This window comes from Myzus persicae, unplaced genomic scaffold (assembly GCF_001856785.1).
Source record: "Myzus persicae strain clone G006 unplaced genomic scaffold, MPER_G0061.0, whole genome shotgun sequence".
Taxonomy (NCBI): Eukaryota; Metazoa; Arthropoda; class Insecta; order Hemiptera; family Aphididae; genus Myzus; species Myzus persicae.
The window spans coordinates 704,050-723,989 of record NW_019100802.1 but is presented as its reverse complement, the minus strand read 5'-3'; the positions used below and the strand labels follow the sequence as shown (position 1 = coordinate 723,989).

General features: G+C 24.5%; 2 protein-coding genes across 2 annotated transcripts in view; one reads left to right on the top strand and one right to left on the bottom strand.

Moving 5' to 3' along the window:
* Positions 1-121: 121 nt before the first annotated feature.
* LOC111043179 (serine-protein kinase ATM) overlaps positions 122-19,940 on the top strand; it is a 31,850-nt gene continuing 12,031 nt past the window's right edge. Inside the window, exons 1-33 of the mRNA XM_022328074.1 lie at positions 122-578; positions 1,735-1,902; positions 1,984-2,095; positions 5,486-5,647; positions 5,704-5,836; positions 6,607-6,712; positions 7,212-7,304; positions 7,365-7,592; positions 7,663-7,799; positions 7,872-8,006; positions 8,097-8,186; positions 8,267-8,471; positions 8,542-8,806; positions 8,865-9,045; positions 9,128-9,342; positions 9,421-9,525; positions 10,081-10,175; positions 11,016-11,160; positions 11,900-12,054; positions 12,121-12,225; positions 12,296-12,430; positions 12,501-12,657; positions 12,714-12,838; positions 12,898-13,038; positions 14,150-14,401; positions 14,470-14,594; positions 14,657-15,110; positions 15,173-15,313; positions 16,138-16,381; positions 16,462-16,703; positions 16,766-16,931; positions 19,419-19,521; positions 19,654-19,761. Of these exons, the coding sequence (XP_022183766.1) occupies positions 492-578; positions 1,735-1,902; positions 1,984-2,095; positions 5,486-5,647; positions 5,704-5,836; positions 6,607-6,712; positions 7,212-7,304; positions 7,365-7,592; positions 7,663-7,799; positions 7,872-8,006; positions 8,097-8,186; positions 8,267-8,471; positions 8,542-8,806; positions 8,865-9,045; positions 9,128-9,342; positions 9,421-9,525; positions 10,081-10,175; positions 11,016-11,160; positions 11,900-12,054; positions 12,121-12,225; positions 12,296-12,430; positions 12,501-12,657; positions 12,714-12,838; positions 12,898-13,038; positions 14,150-14,401; positions 14,470-14,594; positions 14,657-15,110; positions 15,173-15,313; positions 16,138-16,381; positions 16,462-16,703; positions 16,766-16,931; positions 19,419-19,521; positions 19,654-19,761 (5,315 nt within the window). The 5' untranslated portion in view covers positions 122-491. The remainder of the gene's footprint in view (positions 579-1,734; positions 1,903-1,983; positions 2,096-5,485; positions 5,648-5,703; positions 5,837-6,606; positions 6,713-7,211; positions 7,305-7,364; positions 7,593-7,662; positions 7,800-7,871; positions 8,007-8,096; positions 8,187-8,266; positions 8,472-8,541; positions 8,807-8,864; positions 9,046-9,127; positions 9,343-9,420; positions 9,526-10,080; positions 10,176-11,015; positions 11,161-11,899; positions 12,055-12,120; positions 12,226-12,295; positions 12,431-12,500; positions 12,658-12,713; positions 12,839-12,897; positions 13,039-14,149; positions 14,402-14,469; positions 14,595-14,656; positions 15,111-15,172; positions 15,314-16,137; positions 16,382-16,461; positions 16,704-16,765; positions 16,932-19,418; positions 19,522-19,653; positions 19,762-19,940) is intronic.
* On the bottom strand, positions 2,042-3,119 carry LOC111043183 (39S ribosomal protein L46, mitochondrial). Its single transcript, XM_022328080.1, has one exon. The coding sequence runs from the start codon at positions 2,925-2,927 to the stop codon at positions 2,124-2,126; it is 804 nt and encodes a 267-aa protein (XP_022183772.1). The 5' UTR covers positions 2,928-3,119; the 3' UTR covers positions 2,042-2,123.

Genomic DNA, 19,940 nt, shown 5'->3' with positions numbered 1-19,940 from the left:
TAGTTCTGAAATCTGCTCCGATCACCAATATATTGTATGTGAGAAGCCCCGATACATTATGCTTCTGCTTCATGGATAGATTTTATCATGAGAGAAAAACTCTTAGATATTATCACAGAACCACATTATATTGTTCTATTTGCTCAGATATGTTCATTGTGCTTTTGAACCTATTTAAAAAGTAAACTGCCGCCAGAATTAAATTTTGATAACTGGTTCACTGATATCTTATATATTTTACATTTTTACTTCTCAATTCTCATACTTCAAAGAATACTCGAAAATTCTTTGTCGTTTGTTTGTTTTAATATATTTGATTTCTTGTTAGTTTTAAAGAACCCTTATTCCGCATATTACGAACAGACCATGTACCGATTATAAATTATAATGCCGTTTTATATTCGTATTTTGTTTCTATGTTTTCTTTGGATTATTTTTTCGTTTTTGTGTTATAATTCGTAATCGTAATTCAATCATTATTTTCTACTAAAATGGATAATAATAAAAAACGTAATCTAAACAACGATTTAAATAATTGCTTGCAAAGTTTAGACTCGCATAAAATCACAGAAAGAAAGGTATTGACTTATAACTTATTATTATAAATGCTTGTATAAAATAAATGGAGGTATAATGAGTATTTTTATAGGGTACAACCATTTAATTTGATGCATGGTTAAACAATAAGCGATCCATCTATAATATAATAATTATACATTTTAACTAATGTATTATTTTTCAAAACCTAGACTTCAGCATTTTATATTTCTACCATGACTACCTAGATTAACCTTGTAAATTGTTTTTCTAATTATGAGGCAACAAATAACAGGAGCTCAACCTCCATATATATATTGAACCGTTTTTAACTTAATTATACTTCGATCACAGTTATACCTCATATCATATAAAAAACCAAACACAAACTAATAAGTCAATCAGTTATCTTATTTTTGAATATTGTGAAGATATCTACGCGGAAGAACATAAAGATTCATTTTCAAAAAGGAATAAATGTTTTTAATAGATACTACTATTTTAAGTCAGATTTAACAAGAATGTAACATTTGAATCTATGACATTTCCACCCCAAACGGGACAGTTCTACCCAGACTAAAAATATAAAGTTAAGAAAGTAATAATAATATACAATGCAAATCAATCAATTTAAAAATGGTTAAATAAACATTTAAATATATAATTATAATTATAATTATAACATCTTAATAAAACTAAATTAGCATTACTAATATACATTTTAATAATACAAAATCAAATAATAAAAAAACTTAACTAATATTTTTTATTTTTGGAGTTATTTTAAAGTGTATGTTCTTATTAGTTTTAGATGTAGTCATGTAGAAAGACTCCTTTGTAGAAAAAGAATCTCTTTGACCCCTCCTACTAATTTTTTTTGATCTATTTCTAAACAATATTTTTTGCATATTGTGATTTATAATATAGTACTTTATTGCTACTGTATAAAATTTAATATAGGCGCATTACTGAATAATATTTAAATATTTCTGATCTTTATGTAATATATGTCAACTTTGTATTTTAGGGATGATAAAATGTCAACTAATTAATTCTATAAGTTACTTATCTATTATTAAGTATCCTATTTTCATGACACCATGCTATTAACTCACGTTCAACCCCATAGTTTTACTCTCGGTTTTATTAGTATTTTCTTAATAGCCTTTTAATACCTTATAAAAAATTAATTTATAGATAAAACGACAAGAAATTCAACAACTATTGGATAATGATGAAGTCATTGAAGTTTTGAATTATAACAGCAGTCTACCACAGTTAAATCAATCCCAATGTATTGATGATAATCGTTATCCCATAACATGGATTTCTCTTCTAAATTGTTATCACAGAAGTATAATTCTTGTTAGTAAATAGAAAAATAATATTTTACACTATTATTAATAAACAATAAAACTCATATAATTATTATGTTTTATTTGTCAGGATGTTGAGAATGAAGACAAAAAGAAGCAAAAATTAGGTAACAGCTATAAACAACCAAATTTTGAAAACTGTTCTATTTTGCTGAAAAATATTATCAATAAAGCTAACAAAGGTATAAGTGTATACAAGTCATCTATCATTTATGTGTTTACATTATAATTTGACAAAAATAATTTAATGTTTTTCATGTATGGTTGAATAAGTCTCTTATTGAGTTCCTGAACTGTTGACCATTCATAATCTGTCCATATGCCCTTTTCTTCTACATTTCCATCCAAAAGTTTTGCTTTGAAAAAAAATATTTTTGCCCCTTCTACATTAGATTGTTCTCGTATTTGTTTTGGATATTTATACTTGTAAAACCCACATGGAGCATTGCCATAAAAGCTAACATTAAGATTATTTCCACATGATTCTCTTAAGATTCTTTCTGATGTTTCTCTTAATGTTTCTCCATTATTCCACAAACCTTGTGGTAAGACCCAAAAGTCTTCATGTCCCAATTTTTGTTTAACAATTAAAACCAAATTGTCATCCAATTTTCTTTTTAATGATTTAGTATCATTTATTAAGTCTGCCTCAGTTGAACGACTAGCAAATTTAAAATTTAAAAGTTCCTCCTTGTTCTTATCTATGTAGTCTTGTGCCGATTGATTTGATGCTTGATCCATATCATCGAAATCAATTACCTTTCCATTTTTTAATTTTTCCATTCTCTTAACATCTTTTTCATGTCTAAGCTCATGATCTGATTTCAGACTCTTTTCGAATTCAATTTCTTGTAAAATATTTTGAAAATTTACCTCTGTATCAGTTAACGATTTAGTTATAATTGGTTTACGTTGTAAGCATAAACCAGCCATGATATCCCATTTCACTTGCTTTGTCGAATGCATTCTTCTGTAGACGTTTTTAAACATTGTTATATTTCGAATTGTCCTCATTTTTTTAATATTCGTCAAAACAGATACTAAGTAGGCAGTAAATATTAGTATTAAAAATATATATACATTTAATTATATAATAAATATTTCCATTAATAATATTCTATTAAAAAATTAAATCGTAAACACTTAAATATGTTGAATTTTGTTAAGTTCTTCACGGACGAGACTTACATAGTAAAACCTTATATTATGGTGTTATCTTTAAAAAAACAGTGATAACTGATAAGTTGATAAATGAAAATATTAAATTATAAACAATTTAATAACCTTAAAACTGTTGGTTTTCGTTTTATGAGGTTAATTTAGTAAATGTAAAGTTGAGGAGCCTTTTAGCTTTCCATCGAGAATGCTCGATTTAGACACTTCTAGACTGTGTATAGACTATAATATTATTATCCTTGTCTAAAGTCATGGCTATAGATAATTATACTTATACATATAATTTTATAATTGATCTAAATATTTTTAAAGTGTTCGAATTGGTATTTGGTAATAAAATAATTAAGACTCTTAAATGGATAAATAGCAATACGGTTAAGAATAAAATGCTTTCTGTTCTCCTGTACTAGAGTTACAAGAAACAATAATTTGGACATTAATTTCCAAAGACAGGCCACGGAAGTGCCTTTTAAGTGGATATTCGTGGCATTTTAACCTTTGATATTATGGAAGATTTTTAAATCGCATCGGGAGCAAAATACCTATAGGCCAGCTCTGAATAATAATGTAATAATTGGCAGATACCCTTCTATAAATTTGAATTCATCGCTTTTATATTTTAAGCGTACGAAATGTGCAGTCATAATATGCACCGATTACATCAGTAGATATGACATGTTTATTTAGTAATTTTAAAAATGTGTTGAGACTTATAAATAGATTTGTAAGACTTTTTTTAGGCCATAATCATTCAATTTCAATACTATTTTAATGAAGTCGAATAAGAAATTACCTAAATGTAATGTTTTCCTGTCGGAATATTATTTTATTTTAGTTAGGTATATTTAATGTATTTTCCAAACATTTGTTAATTGCCATCCAAATTCTAAACTACTCTATTATAACTCTCTAATTTAATTTCCTCTCTGGTACTTTTGGTCCCTTCTCTTACCAGCTACCATATAAAATGAAATGTATACAAGGTGTAACAGGAAGACCTGACCAATGAAATAACTTTAGTTCAAAAATATTTAGATACTTTTGAATTTGTTTTATATAATTTACAAACCCTAGCATAACAATAGAAGTTTTGTTTTTTAGTACCCTGAAAATAAAAAATTTTAAATTTGATTTAAATTTGTTTTGACAAGTTCAAAAATGTCAATTTGTTAATCTGGTTTTTAGACAAATTTTGATTGTAAAATCATTTTTTAAGTCTTGAAGCTTATTTTTACAATTTTGAAAGCTCATTATTTTTGTTTAATAAAGTAAATCTTAATATCTTATTAAAAAACATTTTAAATTCAAAAAGTATAAACTCTTGTATAAGCATTTTTAAACAGTCATTTGTTGAAATTTAAATATTTTTTGAAAAAGTTAATACTTTTCAAATTAATGAGTTCTTTCAAAGAAATTTAACATTTAAAAAAAACTAATAGTAAACATCTTGTCTTAGGTCAACATTATAGTTAAGTCTTCTAAAAACAAGGTTTACAAATAAGTTATGATGAAATTCTCAAAAAAAAATGAAATCAGATTTAAAATTTTTATTTTCAATACTAAAAAATAAAAATAAAAAAGCGGTTAAGTGGGTAACACTCTGTACATTAGGTGTTTGGAGAATTACTGTAATGAATGTGGTTAATTTTAATTTAATGGAATAAAATCATTTTATATAAAATATAAAAACGATTCTGAGTGGAGACCATCTGTCAGCCTATAATATTACTAAGTATATTTGATGATATTATTGTGATAAAAGCAATTTATTTTACTATTAAGCATTAATATTACGGTAGTTGAAATTCATTTTTGTAATAATTTAAAAAAAAAAACAAATAAAAAATTTCTTATACCTATAATATCTCAAAAAGAGTGAATATTTTGAAAATTGTTTGGTGCAGAGAAATTAATAGTACAAACATTCAATGAAAATTTCATTTATCTACAATTAGGGTTATCTACAAAACAAAATCGATTTTTTTGAAAACTAGTATGCTTAAAAACCTCAGTTTTTTCTTTGTTTTTTTTTCCTTACTCTTTTAAAAAGGATGGAGAATTTTTTACTTTTGATGCCCTTAAGTACCAAGTATATTTACTTTCTTATTAAAAAAAAATGCGGGCGAAGAAAATTGAATCATGTTTACTATCTCAAAAGGTGATGACAAACACAAAAATAAAAAAACTACATCATTGTAAAATCAATACATTCTCACTCCTCTCAGAATCTAAAATGTGATGTTGTCCGTATAACCCAAAAGTCAATAAATTATATAGAAAAAGAAATTTATTAATATGTAACATTCCTGTACAATAATTAAAAATATAAATTTTAAATCCAATAAAATTCCTCAAAATCTATAACTTGCTCTAATAAATAATTTCTAATTTTTTAGATCAACCTTATCTACCTATCAATGATTTTTTGAAATGTATTCTCGATGTTTCACAAAATAATGCTTTCCAATTGTATATGGGAGAAGTATACTATAAAATATTAGAACAAAATATTTTATCTCAGAGTTATTATTGGCATTCATTAAGCAGTTATTGGAATGGCAAGTTTTTTTTATATATATATACAACCAATCATTGATGTATGTATATATTTTAGATTTGTTTTCATTGGCTTACAATTTATACAATGAGGATTTTTCAAATATGAGACATATTTCAATAAAAATCATGAAACACATTGTAGTCAGAGGTGATGCCCATTCTAGTGTGTCATTAGCGGTCAAAAAAAAGTAAAAACTTAGAATAATTATGGTATCTTAATTTCAATAACACCCATTGCTATTGATATTCATAAACATTTTATATATCAACAATTGATACACTTTAATCAATTATTGTCCATGAGGTTAATAGTTTTCAAGTTTCGGTTAAAATTTAAAAATTTTGAAAGCTACTTTTAGGTGTGAACTAATTATTCAACAATGCTATATTTTAAATTATCCTGTAAACCTAAACTAGCAATGTTATTTATTCCACATTTGTTTCGTAAATATGTTTTAATAAATATAATATTTTATGCTTTGCTATTTATTATTATGAGGAGCATTAACTTTTTTTCTAAATTTTGTTTTGCCTGGAAAATTTAAGTTATGTGCAATTCTTATTCTAACATTTTATAATTATTATGTTTGTTGAAACCAATTATTAACTTGATTTAGCAATAGCCTAATCAAATTTGTATTAATGCAAAAAGAAATTATTCATTCAATGTTTAATGTATTTAATATTCTTCAACAATTCTAGGAAAGTTTTGATTAATTCATGAAACTAAAATTATAGCTTACCCTTCATACTTTAAAAATTAATAGTTAATAATGGATTCACCATTAAACATAAGAGCCAAAAAAGACAGGCAGATAGGCAATATAAAATGTTAATCTCAGAAAGTTCACATTTTGTGTAATGAGTGTACAAGGTTAAAAAAATCACAATATTTGCTAATTATAAATATCATAAACTTGTATTTAATTTATAATATTTATGTATAATTTAATTTTAGAATATTTTCATACTTAAAACACGCAATAATGGACACACTTAAAATGAATAATGACTTTTCTTTAAGAAAAGATTTAATTATACTTGTATTTGGGGTTTGTAAAACGGTAAGTTTATCTTTTCAATGTTCATAATATTTTACAAAGAATAACTAAATAATTAATTATTATTAGATCTTGTATTTCTAACCAATACATTTATAATATGTATATGCTAGGTATGCAATAGTATAATATTATTATATCTAATACATAATATTCCTTAAACACAATTTTGAATTAACTATTAAAAGTATGTAAAAGATTTAAATAATATTAAATTAAATTAAATTTAAATATTATTTTTAATATTTTTATATAAATTAATATATATTTTAATAAAGCAAAAAAATATAGAAACATAATATATAGTTTTTATTACAGTTTGTAGCGTTTCAAAAATTGTGTTTAGTAAATAACTACTGTAAAATATTGTATCACATACAATTTGAAAAACTATAAGATGCATTTTTTTTGTTATAATCGAAAAACTCAATATTTTAATACTAGAGAATACTTTATTATAAAAGATGTAGAAGTAATTGTTTATTTTCTCAAATTTAATTAGCTATGGATAGAATGTCGTAATTCACTTTGCCAGTTTATCGAAGAAAACTGCACACATTTGATAAATTTTTATGAAAATGATAGGCTAAAAAAGGTAAGTACCTTGTCAATTATATACCAAATTATTTAATATTTATAAAATTAAAATATTTAGGTTCAAGATACGTTGTATAGTTTGCTAACTTTGTTCATAAAAATACATCATCCAAAATGCCTTGACTTCAACCATAAAGAGTCATATGCTTATAACGAAAACATGTGGATTGTTCAATTATACCAAATATATGAATTTGTACGTCGTGAAATACAACAAATCAAAAATAATTCCAATCCGAATTTTTTCAATTACATTTCAGAATTGGCTGTAACAATTTTTAATACAGTAAGTTATTATTTATTAATTATTAATTATTCAATTAATAATTTTTTTTAATACAAAAATTGTTATTTAGGTATATTTTAATAAATTAGATTCATCAAGTCTGGTTTTAGATGAATGCCCAACTCCTAAGCGTAAAAAATATGATATTAATGTATTATCCTTTGTAGATGATCTTACCAACTTAAAAACATCAGAAATATGCACCCGGTAAGATTATAACTTATTTTTAATATAAATCAGGACATAACTAATGTCATACCATGTCTAATACATTTCTAGACTTAATATAATTACAAAACTATTAGAAAATCAGTCATTACCATTTCATGAAAAGGATTACATAAATTTATTAGCAAGTATAACCAAATGTTTAAACTCTTCTAAGGATACCAAATCAACAAAACACTTAATTATGTATGTTCATTGTTCATTAGTTATTTCAATTAAATGATTCTATATTTATTTTCTAATTAATTTTCTCTTATATATTAATTTATAATTTAGTTGTTGCAATAATATAATTAAATCAAATAATATTTGCAAATTGAATGAAATTGGACCTTTCATTAAGACTGTTTGGACATATGCATTAAAGTAAATATTGTTTTTCATTAAGTTAAAAACATAAAACAAATACTGCCCCTTTCATCCCTTATTTATTATTTTTATTTTAGAACTGTATTATCAAATGAGAATTCTGATTTATCTCATAATCTCTTGCACTCATTAATTGTATTAATAGATTGGCAAGATGAAATGTATTCTGATGTACTAAGATTATATTTTAATAAAACAGTAAAGATTGATGATCCTAGTTTGAAAACTTTAATAGTTTTATTTAAAACGAGAGGATTTTGCAATGCTTCTTTAAATAAAGCTGTGAGTATAACATGCTATCATTAATTACAAGTATGTAATTCTATTTATCTAATAATGATGCTATTTATAGAACATGATTTTATTGCTCGATTGGCTGTTACCACTAAAGATGACAGATGGCTTAATGGTTGAAAAGTTCTCTAAACTGAATCCCTGTCTTTTATCAGAAGTAGTTGACTTAATATTGACAAAACCTAGTATCAAAAAATCATTTGTCGATCACAATAATTTTAGAACAACAAATTTTAATTATTTCAAGTATACACATTTTAATTTGGCACTTCAAGATAGTCAAAATCTCCAACTAAAATTCACTGAGCCTGCACAAAATAAAAGTATAAAATGTTTAATATAAGAATTTTATTAAGTTAAATTAATGGTTTTTGTCAACAGATTTAAGACGATCAATCGATGAAAATATTTTTGAGAGATTAATGAATTTTATAGAAGAAAATATAACATTAAAAGAAAAATCAAGTATTATAACACTCCAATGGTTTTTTTCCATGGCAAATTTTCTATGTTTTCTTGAAAATCAGTTTCCTCAATTCAATAAAGATATTAATAATTTTGGGTGATTTATAATTACAAATTTTTTCTTAATTTCCCATGAATATATAATATTTAAGCATTATTGAATTGATTTGTCTTCACAGATTATATAAATTTAAATTCATGGAGAAAGTGAATAATATAGTTTTGGAACTCAAAACTGATGTAAACCAACTGAATAATGAAGCATTCGTTAATGTGTGTTCATTATTTCATAAACGGTTGCAATTTGTTGATAGCATAATAGTAAATGATTTAATGAATCACAATACAAATAAAGTTGTTATGAGGGAACTTTATAACTTAAGTAAATTGAATGGTAATAATATATTGTATTCAATGTCTTATACAATGAATTAAGTACAATTTAGTATTATAATATATTATAATGTTTTAGATTCTAATACTATGTATTCAGTATTAGATTATGATAGCCTCACAAAAGAACAAAAATTAAGTATACAAGCAATTGAGGCATTATTACAGACTTGTTTGTATAAAGTTAAGTATTTCATAAATAAAACTACACATTTATTAAGAATTTTCAGATCTGTATCATAGTTATTATCATTATAGTTATCTTATTAATCCTTTTAATAATTAGATTACAAAATTAATATTAGTTTATTGTTTTTCTTACCCTACCATATTGTACCTCCATACCATTTTTAATTTTAATTTGATGCATATTTTAAAAGATTTTTTTGGAAAATATACTACTCAGCATTAAATAATTGTTCAGTCTGGGAGTCGATTTTATATGATTATTTATATTTAATGATCTTAATAATAACTATCTAGTAGTTGTATATATTTTGTAATATAGTCAATTGTATTTAATGTGGAGATGTGGTACAGGTAATTTTGATTCCATAAAAGTTTTAAAAAGTTTTTTAATAGATGTTAATATATGATTGGATTAATAAAAATATGATCCCGGTAAAAGGTGGATTCTATTAACCAGTGATAACTTTATGGACCTTGCTGTGACTTTATAGTTATTTATTTTAAATTTAGTTTGACATATTAATTAATAACACTATTACTATTTGTACAGGTGAATTTGGTTATCAAACATGTTTGTTAGAACAATTAGTAGAAGACTTAAGTGAATTAGATGGTTCAATTTGTTCGTCATACACCTACTTCAAAGTACTATAAATTTATACTAAATATAGAATAATATATCAATATCTGATTTAGATTATTTATTCTATATGTGCACTCTGTTTCTCAAGACTCATTGCGTTAGCAGATATTTGGTAGCATCTGCATGAAAAGGGAGGGGGACTTGAAAATAAAATACATAGACTACAAATATTTGTTATAACTTATAATAGTTATAGTTGGATTTGAAAATATTTTTGGGAGACGCTTAAAAACCTTTTAAGTTCCCTAAATATCTACCTATGCTTCCTGTAGTGTACAAATACATTTCCAGCTATCTCATTTTCATTAAGCCATGAAATCCTTATTTCCATTAGGTTCTAATTCTTTTAATACCATCTATACTAGGTGTAACAGATAGACCTGACAAAAAAAAAAAAAAAAATGATGACATGGGACATCATTTTTTAACATTATATGAGTAGTAAATAATTTAAGAAATATACTCATATCAGCACATTACCAGCAGATTATAACAAAAGTTATCACCTTAGTCGATTCTTTCTGTTACACCCTGTATATTTTAATTTCACTAGAATTATGTTTTTTTTGTAAGTTAGTTGAATATTTACGAACAAAAAAAACTTGTTAGTTAAAAACTAGGAAATTTAAGAAGAGCACAAAATTATTTCTATAAAATCTTAAAATAATTAAATTAATCTCAAAATGTATTTTATAAAAAAGGTTATTTGACAATGTAAGCTAGTTAAAACCTTTTTCTTAAACACTTTCTTAACCTTAAAACACTCATATTTTTATCTTTTTCAATGTTATTTTAATGAAGTATAGATAATTAATTATTAAACAAGAATATTTTATCTTCAGATTGCCAATTTTCTTCATATAGCTTTGAGTTTGGACAATTTAACAGTTGATTTGATAGTCAAAATGAACAAGTTTATTAAACAACTAGCCAAAGCTTGGTGTTCTCGTCAAGAAGGTTTTATTCAAATAACTCAACTTTTAAGTGGTAAACTAATTTATTAATATTTTGTTCCAATTATTATATAATACGGTGGCGTATCATACATGTGGGCAATTTGTGCAAATGCCATAGGCCCTTGGCTTGGGGGGTCTAATATTGCTCAAAGTTTGACAAAAAAAAAAAATTAAATTAATACAGTTGATAACGAAAAAGTAAAAAAATTGTTATATTTTATTTAACATCGAATAATGCAATAATACAATAATTAAATTAACGTTTTACGAGTTTGAGCAATGATTCTAAATATTTTAGGTTATTCAACCGAATATCTTGATTAATTTAACAGTGTACTTGAAATTCTATTTATTGAAAACAATCGAGCTCATCAGTTAAATTTAAAGAAATAATTAATAATTTAGCCGGAAAAAAAACTCTAACAAAATTTCCATTGAATAATTTTTATTATTGTATATTCTTATCATTATTAATAGATATATTTTGTCATTTTATTTGTATATAATTTCATCTTATTTTGTATGTAATTAATATATGTTATTAAGTTGTAATGAAAATGGAAAATATCTGTGGATTTACATAAGATTTTACATATAATTTTAGAAATAAAATTCTTATTTTAAATTTGAATTTATATATAACCTATATTATTTAGAATAAAAAGATGAGGGGCCTTATAGTTTTGCTCACAGCCCCATCTTTGGAATAAACTGCCACTGATATAATATGTTTAAATTATCTTAATTATTTTATTATTTTATCATTTTAGATGCACTTCAAATAACTACTAAAAATAATTTAGATAACATTTGCACTACTAATCTACTTATGTTAATTTGGTCTTTACAAAAAATATCTACCACCGAAAATTGTGGACCAAAAATGGTTTGTGCTTTTGTTGACTTACTTGGACATTTTGCATCTGTAAGTTAATTTATTTAATTACATGAGCTTTATATTCTTCAAATATTGTATTTAATGTAACCTTAGACAAATAATGGCAGTTTTGGATCAACATGGAATATTAATACTAATATGGTGCAACCCATGAGTCCAAAAAATATATTATTTTATCTAGACAGTCCATTTTTTCAGGTTTGTATAAGTTGTTTATATATTTTGTTAATTTTTTATTCTTTGATTTACTTTTAACATAATATTACAGGTTAGAACTGCTGCTATTCGATGTATAAAAGTAATGTGTCTTGTTTATGAAAATAATCCAAGTACATATATTATAAGCTACAAAGAAATGTTTGACATTATATTACATAAAATACATGAAGGATTTACAGTTGATGTGAGTTTCTCACTATTAGATTATATATTGTATTATATTAGATGAAAAACTATTTAAAATATATTTCCAGGCTGATATTAGTGAAGAAGAACAAGAAGATGAGTATACCAATAGAGTTTCCACATATTTATTATGCATGCAATCATTAATAACATCAAGTGTTAAATTTCGAAAAAAATGTTTATTCGAAGTTCTTCAAACAGTTTATATTAAACAAATTAACCTCGGTAAGTAATTGTTTTAATAATGTTAAATTTTTAAATTAAATATTATTTTATTTTAGATTTAGTGATTAATCTGTTAGAATGTGTAAAAATTGAATTAAAAATGAAATCATATATGGAGCTATTAGAAAATAATTTAAAATTTTTGCTATGGAAATGGCATTTGAAGTATTCTACATTTAAAGTAATATTTTTATATACCTTTATTTTTATTAACTATTGATTTATTAATTATTTATTTAGGAATTTCCATTTAAATTGTTTTCTTGCACAACAATAGAAGAATTCTCTAAAAAATACCATTTAGAAACCATCCCAATTTTAGTAATCAAAAACGACTTGGATAGTTTAAATACCCTGGGTATTCTCCGTGATGTAATTGAAGTAAGTAACATTTTTCTTATTATGTATATTTTTTTTTATTACATCACCTTTACACTAGTAGTCATTTTTTCCCCTAAAATCTCCATTTGTTGAATTTGTTTTTTTTTATTATTATTATTATTCTTTAATGATAATTATTTTATTTTATTTTATTTATATATATATTATGCTAATTGTCAGTCAATAACAATACATGGTGGTGTATGGTGGTAGATAATAATTAAGTAACAATAGCTATAATATAACAATAATGAAAAGTTTACAAGTGATACAAGTAGCCAAAGAATGCAGCTAAAACAACTGAGGCACATTTAGATTAGTAACTCGGAATATTCTGTTTAGTGGATGGTTGTAACCATAGATGGTATATTGATGCAGGTATAAAACTGGGCTAGGTTTCGTATTCTATTGGTAGATACTTTGAATGGAATTTTAACAAGTAAATTGAGAGCGTTTAGAGTACTATTTAGGGGGGAACTTAAAAAGTGCTCATCTATATCAGCGCAGTGTGATGAAAAAGATGCGATGTTAAACATATTACACGGTTAAACATAGTCATGGGGAGACATCTGTTTTACTCACGAATGCTAAGTAGGTTAGAAAGCGATTTTGTACCTAATCTAGCTTATGCTAATGTTTCGCGAGGTATGGGTGCCATATCACGACCCCATGTTCAAAATTGAACGTATTTATATGAAGTAAAGAAAATAAAGACCATTCACCTAATATATTTTGTTATATTGAACCATAATCTGTTGAAGTAAAAAAAAAATTATATCGACTAATTTAAATTTAAATGTGTTCAAAAATGAGTTACTATGGTTCCCAAGTTTTTTATTTTTCAGGCAATGGCATATCATAGTCTGTACTTAACCTGGAATATTGGTTTGCTAAGGGATTTCCATTACTTAAATAGGAGATTTTTTTTACAAATCCTACTTAATATTAAGTTGCTTAATTTGTATTTTTTATTGCTAATTTGGATCAGGGTATTATTTTAATAATATTATTTTATTATTTTATCTGATAACACCCCCCTCTCCCAAAATGTACTATTATATAAATTATAGTTTATATCTTAAATTATTTTTTATAAATTGTTAATTTACAGGAAAACTTTCCTGTTATATTTTCATACTTGTTGGCTATTAGGATGGTAGAATTACCATTTCTCAATCACGTTGAAATTAAAAACCTCATTGAAAGTCAATTGGGTAAAACATATTTTAATGAACTAATAAGGTCCCAGTGCTTGTATATAATATTACAATTAATTCAAATGGTTGTCATTAATACTGAACAACCAATTGTTCCAATACAAATTAGCAGCGATCAGTTTCTGGTTTTAACTAATATTTTTCAAGTAAATTAATTTATCTGATTATTTAATTTATTTTTATTGTTAATTGATTTATGTTCTGTTAACTATAGGAGACATATGTAAAAAATAACAATCCATTTTTAGTGAATATGTCTACAAAAAAACCCAACTATATTCAAACAATTGTTCACATACTGTATGTGAATATTTTCAAAACATTAACTTCAGAATTATGGTACAAGTATTACGTAGTTTTTAAATATTATCTTACTACTTATGTTACTATTGCATTTTTAGGTATCAGTCATTTTTCCAGTACACAGTTTTTATGAAGGCTCTTATAGGTCAGTTATTAGATTCTAACCAAATGGATGAATTTTCTTATTTCCTAATTAATCAATCTGTACAATCAACTATCACTTTATTAAGCCAAAAAAGTGTTGAAATACATAATTATGCTGTAGAATATTTAGAATGGTTGTTAATCGACCCAAGATGCATTTCAAAATTAAATATAAATCAAATTAGACCTCTGACATCAACTCTACGAATATTGGCTAAAACAAAACTTTCCTTGAAAGAAAAATTATTACATTTATTAAGTATTCTCGAAAACTCTAGAGATCAAATAATTGATTGTGAACCAAATAAAGAAAATAAAACAACATTACATAAGGATATTAATTCATTTCTTTCTCAACAAAATGAAAATACTGATATAATTCAGTCTTTACGATATTTAAGACGAAACGTTAGTAGTTCTCAAATAAAATATATAAAATAGCAAATACATAAACATTTTTTTTCTTTTAGCTACAAACAAATGAAAAAGAACTTCAATATATGTACCAAGAACTGTTAAAAATGCGTGGATTTTCAGAAGATTGTGTCAAAAGTATTTTACATTGCTTAATTTGTACTTTAATAAAGCTTACAAAAAGTGATGAATTTGAAGTATGTATTCTAGTTATATGTGTGTAATAACTTCTTCTGAGAATGTTTTAGGTTTCTAAACCTATCTATATTTTTTGTTGTTTAGAACATCTTATATGTTTGTTGTGTTCATCCATTAGTTACCAGTATAGTTCGGATTGTTGATATTAATAGGAATTTAGTTACTGCACATAATTGCTTATGAAATCATAATTTATTGTTTTGTATTAAAATATTTTTGAAACAACTCTCAGAGTGAGCTTTTCTGACTTGTTTTATTTTAATTTCTACGGTTTAGGATCCGGCTTGGATATGATTTTTAAGAACTATGAATTTTTTTAAAAAGTAAAATGTTTAAAAAAAAGTAACACAAGCCCTACCCATTTGATGTTATCAATACATTTTCATAATTTTAAATAATAATTTAATTTTATAAATTTATTAAAACATTGCTAAAAACAAGTTTTGTTCAAATTATTTTTTCAATTGCATTATTTCATCAGTATTCTTAAATTGTTTCCCTTAAATTCAAATTGTTTAATCCCATCATTTATCCTTTTTTTTATTTTTTTTGTATATTTTTTTATGATTATGCGACGTTGGCACCCTTTATGGACTCTGAAGCCACATTAAAAATTATACAGTTAAATATACAGTTTATGATGAATTATTAATAATTTAAGTCTGTTTGATTGGTATTCTTAAATTAAAATTTGCTTATTTAAATGAACTGACATTATTCCAATAATAAATACAATTATATACACCATTTATTAATTTGGAACATTTTTACAATTGTATTAAGTAATTTCCATTCTATATTATTTAATATATTTTTATTATAGATTCAAATCTTAGCTGCCAGTTGCTTGGGGATATTGGGTCCAGCTGATTTAACTACTCTAATATTGCAACCAGAACCTGAAGTATTAAAATTAGAATCTCATGTATCCCTAGAATACTCATTTATAAAGCATATAATTGAATTGGTTTTAAATTACTTAAGTGACGATAATATTTCAGTTGTGGAATCAAGTAATACAACCTTATTCCAAGTTATGGTAACTCACGAAGGACAAAGTTTATATGGTAACATAACTAATAACTTTCATTAAAATATTGTTCAATTGTATTAACCTTACATATTTAAAATTTAATTAAATATTTAGAAGAATTAGGCGCGAAGGTTTTATACCCGTTTAAACATGATGAAAATTCTCAATTAGAGGAATTGGATGTTGAATTATCATTTGACAGAGAACAATTTAATTTACTAATTGATAAAAATGAAATTTGGTGCCCAATAGATGAATCTATTTCTTACAATAATTGGATTACAAACATTACAAAACATTTACTGGAAACACTTACAGGCTTTTGCAAAAGTTTATTGCCTATTGCAGAAAACAAAGTAAAAACTATAAATAGATATATTAACATCTATAATATTAATTAATATAAATATAATTTTAGCCAGTTTTTTGTGAAAACATTTTACCACATCTAGTTTATTTCCTTCTTGAATACAAACCACTGACAAAGCCTATTTTAAGTAAACATTTGAACTGTTTTTTTCTTAAACATTATAAAATGAAAACGGAAAACACAAGTGAAAAAAGAAATGGACATTTTCACCAAGGTAATATTACAAAAAAATATTTAAAATTAGCATAGACTTAAGTAATTAAAATACTAGGTAACTGTATCAGAATTTATTGTATATTTAAATATTTAATTCTTTAGGTCTTGGAAAATAAATTATTTTTTATTTATTTTTAAACATATTAAATAACTTAGATGGTTTGTCCCTTTTCTTGATGATTAAAAAAAATATTTAGAATCATTATATGAAAATGATCACCTAGATTTAACGGTCTCAAGTCAAAAAAATGAAGGCCCGAAAGAAATCGGTATCATGAAGTCAGAATTTTAGTATACACTAAAAATTATGAAAACTTACTACTTCTAAACTGTACCTGGACTACATAATATAAATACAGAACTATAGCAACATGTTGGAGCAAATTTGAAAACATTGAAAGGAAAGTTATTTAAATTAACAAGTGAAATACATACAACAATAATTGTTCACAAAAGTCTTTCATAAAAGTACACTGATGTTAAAACCAAAAAAATTTTAAATCTGCACCAAATTATTGCTGTCATTTCCATACTTCAAGTGTCTTATATCCAGGGCTCATAAGTTCATGCACTAAACATTAGCAAAATATGCACTAAAAATTCAGCAATATGCATTTATATGCACTAACATTTTTAAAATATGCATAGTATAAAAAAATTTTTGACAAATTTGGAAATAATAAAATATATCAATTTTATTTCTTTTAATTTGTTTACATTTTATAACACTCAAAAACCTAACTTAACAGATCAATTATTTTACTGTTGTTATTAGGTATGTTATTATTATTATTAAAACTGTGGTATATTATATAACCTATAGTCAAACGAGAATAAAAAAAATCAAAACAAATACTACAATTTTGTAAATTGAAATTTAAAAAAAAATGTATTTATTTAAACATATGAAAAAATATGTACTAATAACTCTTAAAAATCTACTATATGCGAAATATGCCTTTACATACAAAATATGCTAAAACTTGCACTATTAAACTTTATATATTTATTGCCATTGTTATGAAACTAATTTGTATCTCTGTTAGCATGTTTTTTTTGTTGAAAGAAAAACATGCAAATGCTTGAACTTACGAGCCCTGCTTATATCATATGCTTCCAAACTGCTAACAGTAATCATAAGTCAAAGAATTAGAATAGATTCGATTAACAGTTAAAATATGACCATACTGATCAATGAATGTAAGATTTAGTAAAAGAAAAAATAACTTTGTTAAACAGTATACAAACAAGGGAGGGGCATATGATAGGTCATACCCTGAGGCACAACAAGGAACATAATTTAATATAAAATAACACAACACTATACTAGAAGGTATAATAGAAGGGAGAGATGGACGAGGAAGACCAAGAGCAAATTACATTAAACAAATAATAAAATATGCAAGAGACTTGTACAGACAACTCGAGGGTAAAGTATACAAGAGAGGATCATGGAAATCATTTAATTGTAAATCAATCTACAGATTGAAAACTAAGAGAAAAAAAATTGATGAGTACAACAAAGTGTGTGTGAAACCCCTTCAAGTTATATTTAAATTTAAAACAACTCCCTAAAAAGAAAATTCTTTCTTTAATATTATAGTAAATTGACCTTATGTCAAACTGAAGGATAACAATATTATCCAAAGCATCTCATTGGTTTAATGGATATTTTTATTTTAAAGCTACTACAAGACATAAGGAACATTTGAATATTGTAATACATTCATAAATCACTTTAAAATTTAAATATTAATAAAAGCCTAGAAGTCAGTTTCTGACTTATATTAGAGATTTAGCTCAACCCCTTCCCTATGGATCATTTCACAGGTATATAATAATTTATAATACCTAATATAAATTAAACTGTATGTGTATGTGTGTTAATTAATTTTAGAGTCAAAAACTCGTTCAAAAAATTTTTATAAATCATGGTATAATAGAAGCCATTATAGTCTATAATATAATATACGTATATATTATATAATATATCTATATATTTATTATACTGCATCGCATTAAAATATTTTCATTACGTCATTAACATTCTGTATGTATAATATAATATGTATTAATATGTTATTTTATTCAATCATTATAGCAATTGATTGTTATAGTTTTGACGTATTTTTAGTTTATAATATTAATATGTTTTATTTATTTTATTGCCAAATTTTTACTTTTTAAATTGAGGCCTGGAAAAAGTATTATATCATTTTAAAAACATTGATGTTAGTAATTTTATATATTACCTCTGTTATCAACAAGCAATTCAAGTTATACAATATGCTTTGTCATTAATGTTCTCTATTACCTTGAAAAAAGGCTTCAAATTGGTTATTTAGGTTTACTGATTGCCTCCATTCTTCTTTTAACTGCTGATCTAATAAAGGGGTTGCTCCATAACTTCATACTATACTTGCATGGTTTTCAAATATGTACAATATGCCGTATACCTAATGTATTACCTTATTGACTGTTATAGTTTATGATGCAATTGAAAATAACATATATTGTAATAAATCGGCTGTACTATGTCTTCTAAACATCATTAATTTTATCAGACTTCAACCAAACGATCCTTTACAGTAATTATTATTTTAACATTACTTAATAGTTTTAAAAATGTTTTTCTTTTATTTCACAAGAAACACATTTAAAGATTTTATAAATATTATTATATAAATATTACTTTTATACTAATTGTTTTGTATTTTTAGAACAATTTTGGATATAAATTATTTATATGTATCCCAAGCAGCTCAATTTTGCTCTGCACATTTTACTTCCATCCAATATTTAGAGCTTTGGTGTGAAACTGAATTTAAGTAAGTTATAGGTTCTATTATTAAGTTGACTACTATTAATTACCTTCTTTGTTGATTGCAAACATAGTTTTAAGAAAATCTACAAAGGATTAGCATTGCTTTTTTTGATATTTAATTTTTTAATTTTATGGTTATTCAAAAGATTAAATTAGATATATATATACTAACATAATCTATTT